Source organism: Sminthopsis crassicaudata, chromosome X (genome assembly GCF_048593235.1).
Source record: "Sminthopsis crassicaudata isolate SCR6 chromosome X, ASM4859323v1, whole genome shotgun sequence".
In the NCBI taxonomy this organism is placed as follows: domain Eukaryota; kingdom Metazoa; phylum Chordata; class Mammalia; order Dasyuromorphia; family Dasyuridae; genus Sminthopsis; species Sminthopsis crassicaudata.
In genome coordinates, this window is record NC_133623.1 from 51,610,082 (window position 1) to 51,623,274 (window position 13,193).

General features: G+C 38.4%; 1 protein-coding gene across 2 annotated transcripts in view; it reads right to left on the minus strand.

Moving 5' to 3' along the window:
* The window catches only part of OCRL (OCRL inositol polyphosphate-5-phosphatase), a 56,020-nt gene that overhangs the window by 26,286 nt on the left and 16,541 nt on the right, over positions 1 to 13,193 (minus strand). For both annotated transcript variants that reach the window (XM_074278277.1, XM_074278276.1), the window contains exons 6-13: positions 12,945 to 13,043; positions 12,390 to 12,510; positions 12,142 to 12,300; positions 9,748 to 9,849; positions 8,664 to 8,778; positions 3,457 to 3,573; positions 3,188 to 3,369; positions 1,263 to 1,374 (exon numbers count right to left, since the gene is read on the minus strand). In XM_074278277.1, coding sequence (XP_074134378.1) covers positions 1,263 to 1,374; positions 3,188 to 3,369; positions 3,457 to 3,573; positions 8,664 to 8,778; positions 9,748 to 9,849; positions 12,142 to 12,300; positions 12,390 to 12,510; positions 12,945 to 13,043 — 1,007 coding nt within the window. The remainder of the gene's footprint in view (positions 1 to 1,262; positions 1,375 to 3,187; positions 3,370 to 3,456; positions 3,574 to 8,663; positions 8,779 to 9,747; positions 9,850 to 12,141; positions 12,301 to 12,389; positions 12,511 to 12,944; positions 13,044 to 13,193) is intronic.

The window sequence follows — 13,193 nt, forward strand, 5'->3', positions numbered from 1 at the left end:
TTCAATCAAACTAGCCTGCTTGCTTTTTACTAAATTTGGCACTTCATCTCTTGCCTCTCTAGCGCTGTAGTCTCTTCCCCATGCCTGCAATGGACTTGCTCCTTAATTCTTAGAACCCTTAGTTCACTTCTGATAAGACCAAGCTCTCTCTCTCTATCCTCAAACTATCTGCTTGCTTGGGGCTTCACATCCAAAAAATGGAAGTGCCCTCATAACAGGGACTGGTTTGTAGTTTGGGATCCCTGGCTCACAGCACAGACAGAGCACTTAATAAATGTTTGGGTGAACTGAATTAAGTGACATGCTCAAAGCTTCCCACCAAGCTAAGGCCAAGCTCAGCTCCGAAGCTAGATCTCTTGACTCTTAGTTTTGTTCCTGCCCACAAGAGCACTCTGGGAATTTCCAAGTGTGTGCTCCCACTCTAAGGGAAAGGGGATTAAATATAGTATCTACTATATGCCAGGCACTGTGCTCAGCACCTTTTTACAAGGAATCAACTCGGAGAAATCCTCAAGTTACATGGAGGACTCGAAGACAAATTCATTGCCAGTGGGGGGAAAAAAGGAATAAATGTCAAGCTCCCCTAACATTGAGTTTTACAGAGAAATTTCAACATCGGTTTCAAAGTCTTTACATCTCTCCACTGCTACTCTCCCCCCTCCCCAGGCTTGTCTCATTTCCCACAGCACATCAGCCTCCATCATTTGGCCTAGGCAGACTGTCCTCCTGTACTTCCCACCAATCGTCACACTCGGCTCTTCCCTCCCACTTCCCGAGCAGTTTCTCAGCCTGCTAAATCATCATGGAATAGTCCTACCTCTTCCCATAGTCCAACCACGCCTCTCCGCCTCCTTTAAATCTAGCCTCAAGGCTGGCCTCTTTCCCAATTAGCCCTCCCCATACTCTGGTCCATCACTTGTCTAATTTCTCTTGTATTTGTCTGACCAGTTAGAATAGAAATTCCTCGAGATGAGAGATGTTATCTAATGCTTAATACGTCGTACTTCCCAGCATCCATGTGTTAGAAGAAAGCCGGGGGTGGAGCCACAATCCATATGTGCGGAATGACTGGACACACAGCTGTTTTCACAATGATTACACATACTCTTCCCAAGTCCAGGACTCCCAAAGCAGGCCCTCCACTCACTTTCCCAACTTGGAAAGTCACCAGGCCCTTCCCTAATTAGTCACTCTCTTCCCTGCCACCCTAGAGCTGATCTCAGAGAACAGTTGTGGAATGGAAATGGGATACATTTTCTCACCTGGTCCAGCTTCAAGAGCTTCTGAAGTTCGTTTCTGTTAATTAGCATTTTCACTTCATTGGCATCAGGCATGCACAGTCTGTAGTTCAAATCTCCCAACCAAATGACAACGCTGAAGGGAAAGACAGACACAAGAGAAAAACCAGGAATGAACAGCCAAACTTAGCATACTTCGGCCAAAACATCTCCCTGAAGGCACTAATGGAAGGAGGGGAGGATGCTGATACAACGTGATTCATCTAGCATCTTTTGGCCCACAGGCTCTGCCTTGCAAATCCCTCCAGAAATAAAAATCCACACCCGTGAAAGACAAATAGCTGCAACATTACAGAGAAAGCAGGGTCCTCCCTGCCACCCCTAACTCCACTCTCATAACTCCCTCTCTCCTATCCAAATCTGATGAAGCAAAAAATCCAGAAGTGCAGGAGATTCAGACTCCAAGGAAGGAGAAGTCTAAAATATGAGACAGATTTTCTTGGACCATTTCAAACTTCTGCCAGGCCCTCAAGAGAGGGAAAACTAGAAGTTTGCTGTAAGAGCTTTCCCTTTCCCTTCAGCAGAACAAGCAGTGTCAGGGCTTTCCAGGGGTGGGGACGCCTACTCTCAAGTCCCAACTTAGCCCAAGGGCCGTGACTTTCACTGGCACATTCTAGTTGGGTGTCATACTTCTGGCATGGGAGACAGTAGTCTGTCATGCTATGTGGACTGAGGACTCCAGACCTTCACAGTAAGTCCCATAATGGGCTGCTATGATAGGAGCCCCATGGGGCACCCAAAACTATCTGTACCTGAATGTTAAGGAGCCTGAGGACTTTTGGTCATCAATTGTCTGACTCAAGTTCTACCTCCAAGTGGTTATTTAGGATAACCTAATAGGTGGAAGGAACCTCTGAGATCATTTGGTCCTTAATTTAGAGCTGTGATAACCAATGCCCAGAGACCCCAAGTGTTTTGCCCCCATCACACAGTATGAAGGAGCATTTGGCTGATCAAAGTTGTATTTTCAAATGGGCAGAATCCAGAGCAAATCAACGGACTCTAAATTCTCATCACTGGTTCAGTCTGGATATGAGCAAATATAATCATTATTCTTACCTACCATTAACCCCTTCTGCATTTCACTACATCTACATTGTTTTTTGGCAAGGCAATCAACGTTCAGTAATTTATCCAGGGTCACACAGCCTTTAAGCGTAAAGTATCTGTACCTGGAATTGAACTCGGGTTCTCCTGGCTGGGCTGGCGATGTGTCCAATTCACCACCCCTAATTTCATGTGATGTTGATCCTTATATTCCCAGATCTCTGAACTCATCTGACAGCTTAGCTGGCTGCTCAATTCACCTCACAGCTCCCAATTCTCAATTACACATCAGTCACACACAACCATTCATTTCCTAATTGTTCCACTGATGATTGATTTCTGCCTATTACTAACCTTCACCTATATATTAAGCCCTCAACTATATCAATGATTCACATTTCCTTCCCCCTACTCCAAAAAATCCTCCATATTTAGTTAAAGCCTTTCAAAATGATCGATTTCTATCCATTTTAAATGCCCACCCCTAAGATTTCACTGTCCCCTCATTCCTGGAACTAAATCCCCCAACAGATCCTGAGCTCCCATGAATAACAAACATAGAAAACCCTTGTAAGAATCCCAAAACTCTGTAAAAAGTCCTAGGTATGGAGTCAAGGCCTCTGAGTTCAAATATTGGCCCTTTCAACTTTAGATTTATAATTCTGTGACCTCGAAGAAGATTTCCAGGTCTAAGCCTAAGATCCTAGGAGACCACTACTCTTAAAGAGACTTCCTTCTTCTTTTGATCCATCTTGTCAAATGACAAGACCCCTCCTTTATAGCAACCTTTCCAACTGATCCCATCATGCCCCTGGAAAGTTAAAGCACAGCTAGGTACTCACTCATGCTTCATGATGTTTAGTTGGCCCTGATTTGGGACCAAGAAAGTCATTCGGGAACAGATGTCTTTATAATCCTGATTTCGACGTTCAAAATCTTCCACATGGGCAGCCAGATGGGAATTAACAATGCAAAATGTAGTGTTGTGGAACAAAAATCTCACAGCAACAGCTCCTTTGTTACCCTAGTGAGAAGAGCAATGATTGACAACTGTCACAAAAACCAAGAGAGCAAAGGTATTTCAACATAAACACAACCTGATGCAACTTACCATTTTTCCCATGAGTCCTGTTCCCACAGTTTCTGTCACAATATCATGGAGAAATTTACATTGGTCCTTTTTGGCAAATATAAGCAGCATCATCCCAACCAGGCGGACCAACTGAACCTAAGAATGGAAAGGAATATTTAAGAGGTTAGCAGAAATAATGATTGTTAAGATTGTTAAGATTACTTGAAATATATAGAGCACTTTAAGATCTACAAAACACTCTCTTCCCAGCAACTCTGTCAAGTAAAGAATATATGCCCTGTAGTATGTTCCCTGAAGCTGATGCAGATCAGTCACCCAACTCTAACGTCTGGTCTTGTGAACTAAGCAATAAAGTCACTTGTTTAAGGTCACAACTCTATAGTATGTTAGAAGAGGGCTTATGTCAAGATCATGAGATTTAGAGCTCAGCACTTCATTTCCAGATGAGAAGAGCCAGGTCTTTCTGACTTCAAGGTTGGTCCTCTATCTACTTCTATTCTGTCTCTCAAGTATAAGGAAATTGAAGGTCAGAAGTTAACTTGCCCAGAATAACTAATAAAGAGCCAGCTAAGTACTTGAGACCTGAACAAATATAATCATCATTCTTACTAAGACTTGAGAATTACAACACCATACTGCCTATTTCCAATATCTATAATATTTCAAAGTAAATTTTATCAAGAAACTGATTCCTAAACCTGAACCCTGAAAACTATTGGCTTCTGGGATGACCAGCTATAAATGATTTTGCTGTTGTAAGGAGTACGATTGTATTCCTTATACTCCTGTACTCATCCTTGACTACTCTGAAGGACTTATGAAAAATCTTATCCATACCCAGAGAAGGAATTGATTGTATCTAAATACAGATTGAAGCATTCTCTCTTTTTCTTTTAACTTAATTTTTCTTCAGTTTTTATTTTCAGTAGAGTAAGAGAGCTATGTTTTCTTTCATAACTTGACTTTTATGGAAATGTTTTGCACAACTTCACATGTGGTTACTTAATTGTGGGTGAGGATAAGGGAGAGAACCTAGAACTCAAAAACTTTAAAAACAAATGTTAAAAAAATGTTTTGAAAGTAACTGGGGGAAAATATTAAATAAATAAAATTTTGAAAATGGATAAAAATAAATAAAAAGAGTCCATTGAGGGGTGATTCAATTCCAATAGACTTGTGATGGAAAGCGCCATCTATATCCAGAGAGAGAACTATAGAGACTGAATGTGGATTAAAGCAGAGCAGTTTCAACTTTTTTGTTGTTTTTTTCCCCTACCTTTTGATCTCATTTTTCTTGCGTAGCATGACAAATATGGTAATATGTTTATAAGAACTGCACATGTTTAACCTATATTGGATTGCTTGCTATTTATGGGAAGAAGAAAAAATTTGGAACACAAGATTTTACAAAAGTTGAAAACTATGTTTGCATGTGTTTGGAAATACAAATAAAAAGCTATTTTTAAAAAGAGTCCACTAGAAAATGAGAATGTAAACACCTGGAGTAAACAAAATATTTCTTTCTCAAGTGCCCCATGGCTTCTGAAAGTTACATCAAAGGACTGCAAGCTTGGGCAAGGCCTGCACCAAGCTAGAGAGCTGTCAAGCACAGGCGCTTCGTTACTGTCAACCTCCTGAGGACAAGTGTTTGGGTTTATTTGGTTTATTTGTTTGTTTTTTGGGGGAGAAGACAGCAGCTCATGAAGAGCATCTAATACAGAGGAAGATCTAGCCTCATAGATGAAAGAACAAGAGTGAAATTCAGCTAGAACAAGAGAATACTGAAAAGAGGCTGATCTTCTCCTGGCCAAAACTCTTTTTTACTGTACCATTTTAGTTCCTTTCTTTTTAAATGTATTTATTTAAAATTTAAATGCAAAGTAACAAAACCCAAAATAGAAACAAACAGAAAGAAAAATTGTCATGTGCCCATCAGAGTATTTGAAATATATGACAATAAACTTCCACTTCAAGAAAGCATACATAATAGAAGAGATTATATTCATGACTGTCCATCTTTTCTTGCTTCCTTGTAGGTTTCCTTTTGTTCTCTGATCTGTATTTTCACTTTCTCCTTTTTTTCCCCTTTCCTCCTTCCCATCTTTCCCAAGGAAGCTACAGTTAAACGTGGATATACTTGTGTATGTATGTATACACACACACATAAACACCCCCCCACACACATACACATGTACATATGTGTATATCTAAAACAATATTAACATGGCGGACATATAATGTAGATTTCTCTTGACTAAAATCTTTTTAAAGTCTGAGTTGGTCTGAGATTGGTGATAACTACCTTTTTTTTCTAATAAATTCTACTCCTGATCATTGTTGTTATTTTTGTATATATCTCTCATTTCTGATCCCTGTTAAAACTCTTCTATTTTAATTGTACTCTTTAACTTGCCTTGCTATTAAATTACCTGCACCCATGTATCCCTCCCTTATCTTCTCCCCCAACTCTGTTCCTCCCTCTTTATCCCTTATCCATTAATCTACACACCTTATTCCCACTGCTATAACTCTACCTACCTTCCAATAACCCACTTTATCCTTTATCTCATTCCCATTAATCTTATACACCCTTGTTCCACTGCCATAAATCTACACATCCTTCTATAACCCTCACACCTTATCCTGCTCCCTCTCCCCTTATTTCTTTATAGATTTTGGATGCTATATCCTTCAAGGTGTATATATGTATTGTTCCCACTTTAACCCATTCCCCATGTAAGTAGTTTTCAGAACTATGAGCCCTCCTACCCCTCTCTAAATGCCTGTGTTGCATTTTCAGTTTTTCCCCTAAAACCATTCTATCCATGAAATGGCCCAATCCTTTTATTATTATCTTGTTTTATTTCTTAAAAATAAATGTTAATTGTATACATATATTGTATTTAACTTATACTTTAACATATTTAACATGTATTGGTCAACCTGCCATCTGGGGGAAGGAGGAGAAAAGTTGGAACAAAAGGTTTTGCAATTGTCAATGCAAAAAAAATCTATGCATAGATCTTGTAAATTAAAAGCTATCATAAAAAAAATAAATGTTACTGCTTTATTTATTATTTAAATTTAATCCAGTAATTCATAGTTTACTAAATTCATTACTGAATTATTTTATTGTTTTTACATTACCTAAACTTCTTCCAGCATTCCTTCCTCCCCTTTTTGCACAGCCATCCTATATAACAAAGCTTATTACTTTAATCATTTAATTACAGAACTACAGATGTGGCTGAAATACAGAGAGCCTGGGGACATGTCAGAAAGAAGGAAAACATGAAAATGAAATAACTCAAAACCTCCAAGTGATTGATGCCCAATGGGAGTCTTCAAAAGAAGTAGAAAAATTTCTATGGACAGGCTAGCTTCTCGCAGAAGCAAGGTGAAAGATCGGTGAGTAAAGTTATTGCTTTACTTAGCAAGCAACCTTTGTCCTACAAGTCTTCTAAAGTTCAACAAGCTACCCCACTTTGCCAAAGAGTATCACTCACTGCTCCTTTTGAGAGCATAAGAAGAGTTGAAAAGGCCCATAGAGTAGAGATCATCTAGTTCAGGGCTTCTTAAACTTTCCACTCATGACCTCTTTTTGATGAGAAATTTTTGCATAACCCCAGGCATATAAAATAGATACACAAATCAAACAGTGATAATAAATCATAAATTTACAACTCCCACTTTCATTTATGAGACCCCATGAGGTTGCAACTCAGTTTAAGAAGCTGGAATCCACTTGCAACTTCTCATTTTACAGACGGAGAAACTAAGGCCCAGAAAGGAGAAGTGACTTGTGGTTAAGGATAAACTGGTAGTAAGTAGTAAAGCTGGGGCCTGAACCTTGGATTTCTGAACCCTAATGCAATGTTCTTCCCACCCCCCAATAACTCACTGGTTTATAGAATTTTAGCACCAGAAGGCACCTTAGCAACCACTCTACTTTGATTAGACTTAATACAGAATACAGTATTTAGCTCTAGGGGCTACATTTTAGGATGCACACAAATAAACTAGAGAGCACACAGAAAAGGACAACTGAGATGCTAGAGGGCTTTGAGCTCAAGCCCCATGAAGCCTGGTTGAAAGAGATGAGGACAATTAAGTTCGGAAAAGCAAGTCAAGTTGTGAGGGTAGGAAGGAGGGAAGGTCCACGAAAGCCATTTTCAAGTATTTAAACTGCTGTCATGTGAAAGTGGATTAGAATTATTCTGCTTGGTTTCAAAGTGCAAAAGGAAGAGCTATGGACAAAAGTTTTGGAAAGATACATTTTTGTTCAATATCAAAGAAAAACATTCCTGAAAATCCTAGCTGAAGTTCTGGCCAGATGACTGGGTCAGCAGTTATAGCAAAGTCCTAAGATACTTCATTACCTCAAGAAAAGCAAGAAAGCTACCAAAATATAATCACTATGACAAAAAAAGGGGACAGCACTGAAGAAATCCTCACAAGGAAGATGATGGGAATTGAGAAATGAGTCAACAAAAAAGAGGTCCTAATGCACTGAGGAAATAGTAGGAGATAAAAGAAAAAGAAGAGAAACCTCCACATGAAAAGAATAATTCTGTAATATAGACTAAAGCCCTTAGCAGAAGGCTTTTAAACCTTTTTTGGGTGCTAGGGCCCCTTTTCTCAAAGAAAAGCTTTTTAAAAGCATAAAATAAAATACACAGGACTACAAAGGAAATAGAGTATACTGAAATATAGTGATCAAAATACTTTCAAGAAAACCTAAATTCAATTCCAAACTTGCCATTCTACAACTGCAAATCTCTCTAGAGTAGCACTTAATTTAAAAATTTAAAAACTAGAAACACATTTCAAAAGAGAAATGAAGAGAAAATTCTGACAGAAAAAAAAAATTAAGATAGAACTATAAAAGATAAAAGTATAATGGGCTGCCTTAGAAGGTAGTGAGGTTCTCTTCACTAGCAGTAATTCTTGTTCAGGTTCAGAGACCTGATAGCCTCTGTAGGGGAGCCTTCGATTTGGAGGGCCAACTTGGGGATTCTGGGATCTTCTGAGTAAAATATCCAAGTCTGACCACATTATCTAAGAACAATTTTAGCCTTGGGGCATTTTTTACCCAGGTATTGGGTGGACTGAATCAGTTTGGTATTATTCCAGGCTGGAACAAATTCAGTTTCAGCTATCCTATTACAGCAAGTTATGGATGCTTATAAATCCCATGCTAAAGATGAAAATTCAGCTGGACTTACTTTCTTATATTTGGATTTGTAGTGTAAGGCTCTGTCCACAGATGTCAGCCACTCCTGCTCCTTGGTAGACTCAAAGTAAAAGAAAGCTTCAGTGCTTAAATCCAGTTCTTGAAATCTAGTAAGAAGGAGATATAGATAGAGATTAATACATACTGCTTTGGCTATTTCTAGCTCACTCTTTCAAGTCTAGAAATACAAGATGAAAAAAGGGAAGAGAAAAACAATTAGAACTTTCCTACAACTGTACTAGTCACCCCAGTGTCCAGTGATGACATGGACCTTTCTTTTTTGAAAAATCTATAACATTTTATTTATAGAAACCATATAAAAATATTCATTGAATGTTGAATCCAGAAAAGGAGGAAGAGAGTTTAGTTATGAGATCTAAATGTTGCTACAAAATTATCTCCAATTTGATTCTTAAAGATTTGGGGGGAAAATCTATATAAAATATTCATGGAAACTTCATTTTAATAGCAAAAACTTATAAATAACATGAGTCAATGATTGGTGAATGGCTGAATAAACAGTGGTGCAGAATAAAGCAGAATGTTATTACTATGTCAAATACAAATAATACAAAGAAATATGAAAAGACTTACATGAAGACATAAAGAAGGCAGAATCAGACCAATCCATTTACAAATATCAGTTACATAAAAAGCAGCAATGAAACTCACAGCGAGGGAAAAAGAAAACAGAAGGGGACATAGAAGCAAGGCATTCTTTAAACTGTCATAATAATCATACATAAAATATAACTCATTTGAATGACTGGTTTTATGTTTTATAGTCATTTCTAAAATTTGATTTGCCAATGGTTACTAAGTTTAAAATTTGAAAATCTACCCTCAAAATGTGATTTTTTTTTTAATGGAATTGTCTAAGATGTTTCCTTATGTTGTATATACTACCAGTCTGTCTGTAGTCATATAGACTACATATGTCATGTGTCATCATAAGTCAATTCATAATGCTGGTTTTCATAGAATTAAAAAGATTTTTCCAAAGAAAGAAAACCAAGGAGAGCGGCAGAATGGCCTCAAGCAAATAGGCAAAGAAAAATGACAACAGAATTCCTTACCCAAGGCAGTAAATATCTGGAGGATCAGTATCACAGTTGAGCCACGGTTCCAAAGCACTGTCTGGAGACTGACCATTCACATTCCATGTTCCAATAAAGAATCTGGCACATATCAATGACCAAAACAAATTATTTAATAAACACACACACATACACACACAAATCCAAATATAACCCACTATAAAGTATTTCTTTATATTATCCATATTGGAAGGTTGTGGCAATCGAGAGAAAAATAAGCTACTGGAAACAGGATCTGCCCAGACATGCAAGCAGACACCCCTGTTCCAGAACCCATAAAAACACTAGACTTACTTTCCTTAGGAGCCATATTTCCTTAGGAAAATCTACCAAAATGAGCATTATAATAGCTCACATTTTTTTCTAGCACTTTAAAAGTGCTAATAATACAAAGCACTCACTTCACAACACAAGAATGATTATCCCCATTTTACAGAAGAAACTGAGGTTCAGTAAAGGGAAGAATCTTGCCCAGTCATGAAGCTAACCGAATACACCAATTTATTTATTTATTTATCATTCCCAACTCTTACATCTAGAGTAACTAGGCAGCTATTTGATGGGAATAACCTAGAGACAGCAAAATTCTTTTCATTCATACTCAGACTCTAGGATTTTTAATGGGAGGCCAAGAGAGGTGGGAAGATAGCACTTTATTGGAAGCTTAAGTCAAGTCTGCCAACTTTGTTTCCAGATTACCATGGAACTGTACAGACGTGTGATTTCATCAATGTGGGGAAGGTCCCAGTAGACAAACTTTCCATCACACAAATTAGTGACTCATTTAGGGTTTCTCATCTTAGAGAGTAGCTTTGAGGCCTTTTGAAGTTAAGTGACTTATTCATGGTCATACAGCTATATTATGTATCAGAGAGAGGAATGGGAAAATCAAGGCCTACCTGACTTTCAGGATAGGTCTCTAACCACTACGCCATGCTGCCTCCTTACTATACAGAATAACACCAAGAGGGGAATCCGTAGGGGGAAACCTATAATCTAAATTGTTTACATACAGATATAAAGGTCACAGGGTATGACTTAGTACAGTGGCAACAGTTTCACTAGAATGCATGGAATATGAAAGGACAGTCTGGAACCCTAGATTATATTGTTCAAGAAAGACTGAAAGGAAGATGGCACTGCAACACAAGTCAACCTAACAAACGTTTACTTGGTATATGACTGTGTTCAGAGTGGTCTGCCAGGTGCTGAGGGGAAGATACAAAGTTTAGACAAACTGCTATTTCCCTATCCTCAAAGAGCTTACAATCTAGTAAGAGAATAAGACACGGAATCATAAAAATAATAATAAGGAAGATGATGACAACTATCAGTATTTACATAGCACTTTGTAACAAGGCGTCATGCTAAGTTCTTTACAATGATATCACACAGTAAAGTGAAAAAAGGTTTCAAAATGAATCCATTACCAGTTTTGGTAAAAGTTGGAAATTCAAGTCTTTTGATAGGAGGAAGGATTCAAATTTGAATTTTAAAGATGACTAGAGAAGAGAATACATTCCCAGACACTGGGAAGAGTATGCATAAGGATACAGCAGGGTAAGATATAGAAATTTGACCTTTTCTCCCATGCATCTCAGATTCTTTGTACTCTGAGTTTCTACATTGTAATTATTTGTACACAAATCCTATCCCCATCTCTCTCCCCGCCCATGAGCTTTATGAGGGTAGAGACTGTGCCTTCTTTTCTCTGACCAAGTAGTCAAAAGCTCTTTAAAAGCAATAAAAATAAAGAGCCATTCCCATAAAGTTGAATTCTTCAGCGTGCATTTAAGGTCATACACTCTATTCCTTGCCAAGTTACTCTATCCTACACTAAGGTACTATAGAGCACTAAGTTTATTGTCCAAGGACACAGTAAACAAAACTTTTGGCAGTTCAGAATCAGAATCTTGTGATGATGGGGACCTGAGGGGAAGGGTCTTTAATATTTAATTACCCAAATGCCTTCTTGAAAAATAATTTCACAAGTAAACAACAAAGGAAACGTTGGAGTAGCAATCTTAGTTTAGATTATTTTAAAATTTTTCTTATTAACCTAAAAGAGCTTGTCGTGGCTTTAAAGGCAGACAGTATTCTCAGAAGTGACCACAAAAAGAAATAAAATCTTTTGTTTCAACAATTAGAATTTAGCAATAAATTGGTAATTAGAAATTCTAAGGGAGATTGTAGAATCTCTCTAGATGGTCAAAGAGACCACAATTACCTGTACTGGCCCCTAACCAATTCTGACCCCTTATCGTTCTCTGAATTATCCAGGAAGGGTTAAAGATGGCAACTCATACTCCTTCCATAGATGATACATCTATCTTCCTTTCTTTTGGGTAGTGAGGGAAGGGAAAGAATGCTAACCTGAAAGGCTGAATATTCACATATTCTTTTTCACGCTTAGCCAGAATATGTCTGATGAGTCCCTCTCGCTGTCCAGACTGAGGGGTGGGCACAAACAGCTTCCGCATGGTGTTAGTCATTTTTGGGTCTTTGCCTACAGCTTCCTTTTCACGTAAAAATCTGGCAAGGGAATAAAAGAAATCAACAACACAAGTTTTTGGGTCGAGGTCTCTCATATAGGACTTAGATACTTCTCAAAGAGAACTTACGATTTGCTTATGTGGCCGGGAGGTGGTGGGGGCTCCCGGCGGGTCCTCATCTGCCTGTTGTGTATATTTCTTTTCTTCTCCAAACTCATTTCGGTAAAGTTATCTTCAAATCCAAGCACTCCTGAAAATGCAAGGAGAATTAGTTAGCAAGGTTTTTGCTCCCTCCCCTAAAAAAGTTAAAATCTAAAGAGATAACTTCCAGGTAAGGTAGGAGAGGACTAGAAATTTGAGCACTTTCAGACTGAAATAAGATACCAAGGAGGGTGGAGAAAGAACATTACCTTGGAAGTCTGGGGGGGGGGGTGGAGCAGTAAATCTATTAATCAGGAAGAGTTGACATAGTAAGTAGAAGTAGAGACATATTAACTTGGAGCCTGAAGAGATACCATACACTACAAGGAACCTTGGGGAAGCTAAAGCAGACCAGGGGAAAATGGGCCCCTAGACAAAGCACTCCCACACTGCCATTTATTCATGTCACCTCATCTGCCCAGATAAAAATCTCATGACTACAAATGATCAGAGCAGCCATGGAAAGAATTATTTCTTCCTTACCTGCAACATCGGATTCACTGGCAGTTTTTTCTGAAGGTTCTAGTTTCTGGTACCAGCTGGTGGATTCCTTGATTTCAGAAACTGAACTAGGTTTATAAGCTAGATGGAAAGACAGAGAGAATCATAAAACTGATCACTCAATATCAAGTAGAATTTACAAAGACAAAAAGCTATTTGCTCAGGGCTCTCAACAGTTAAAAACCTATCAGTTTCCCCTGAAGCCAACTCTGATGGCCCTGGAGTCAACTC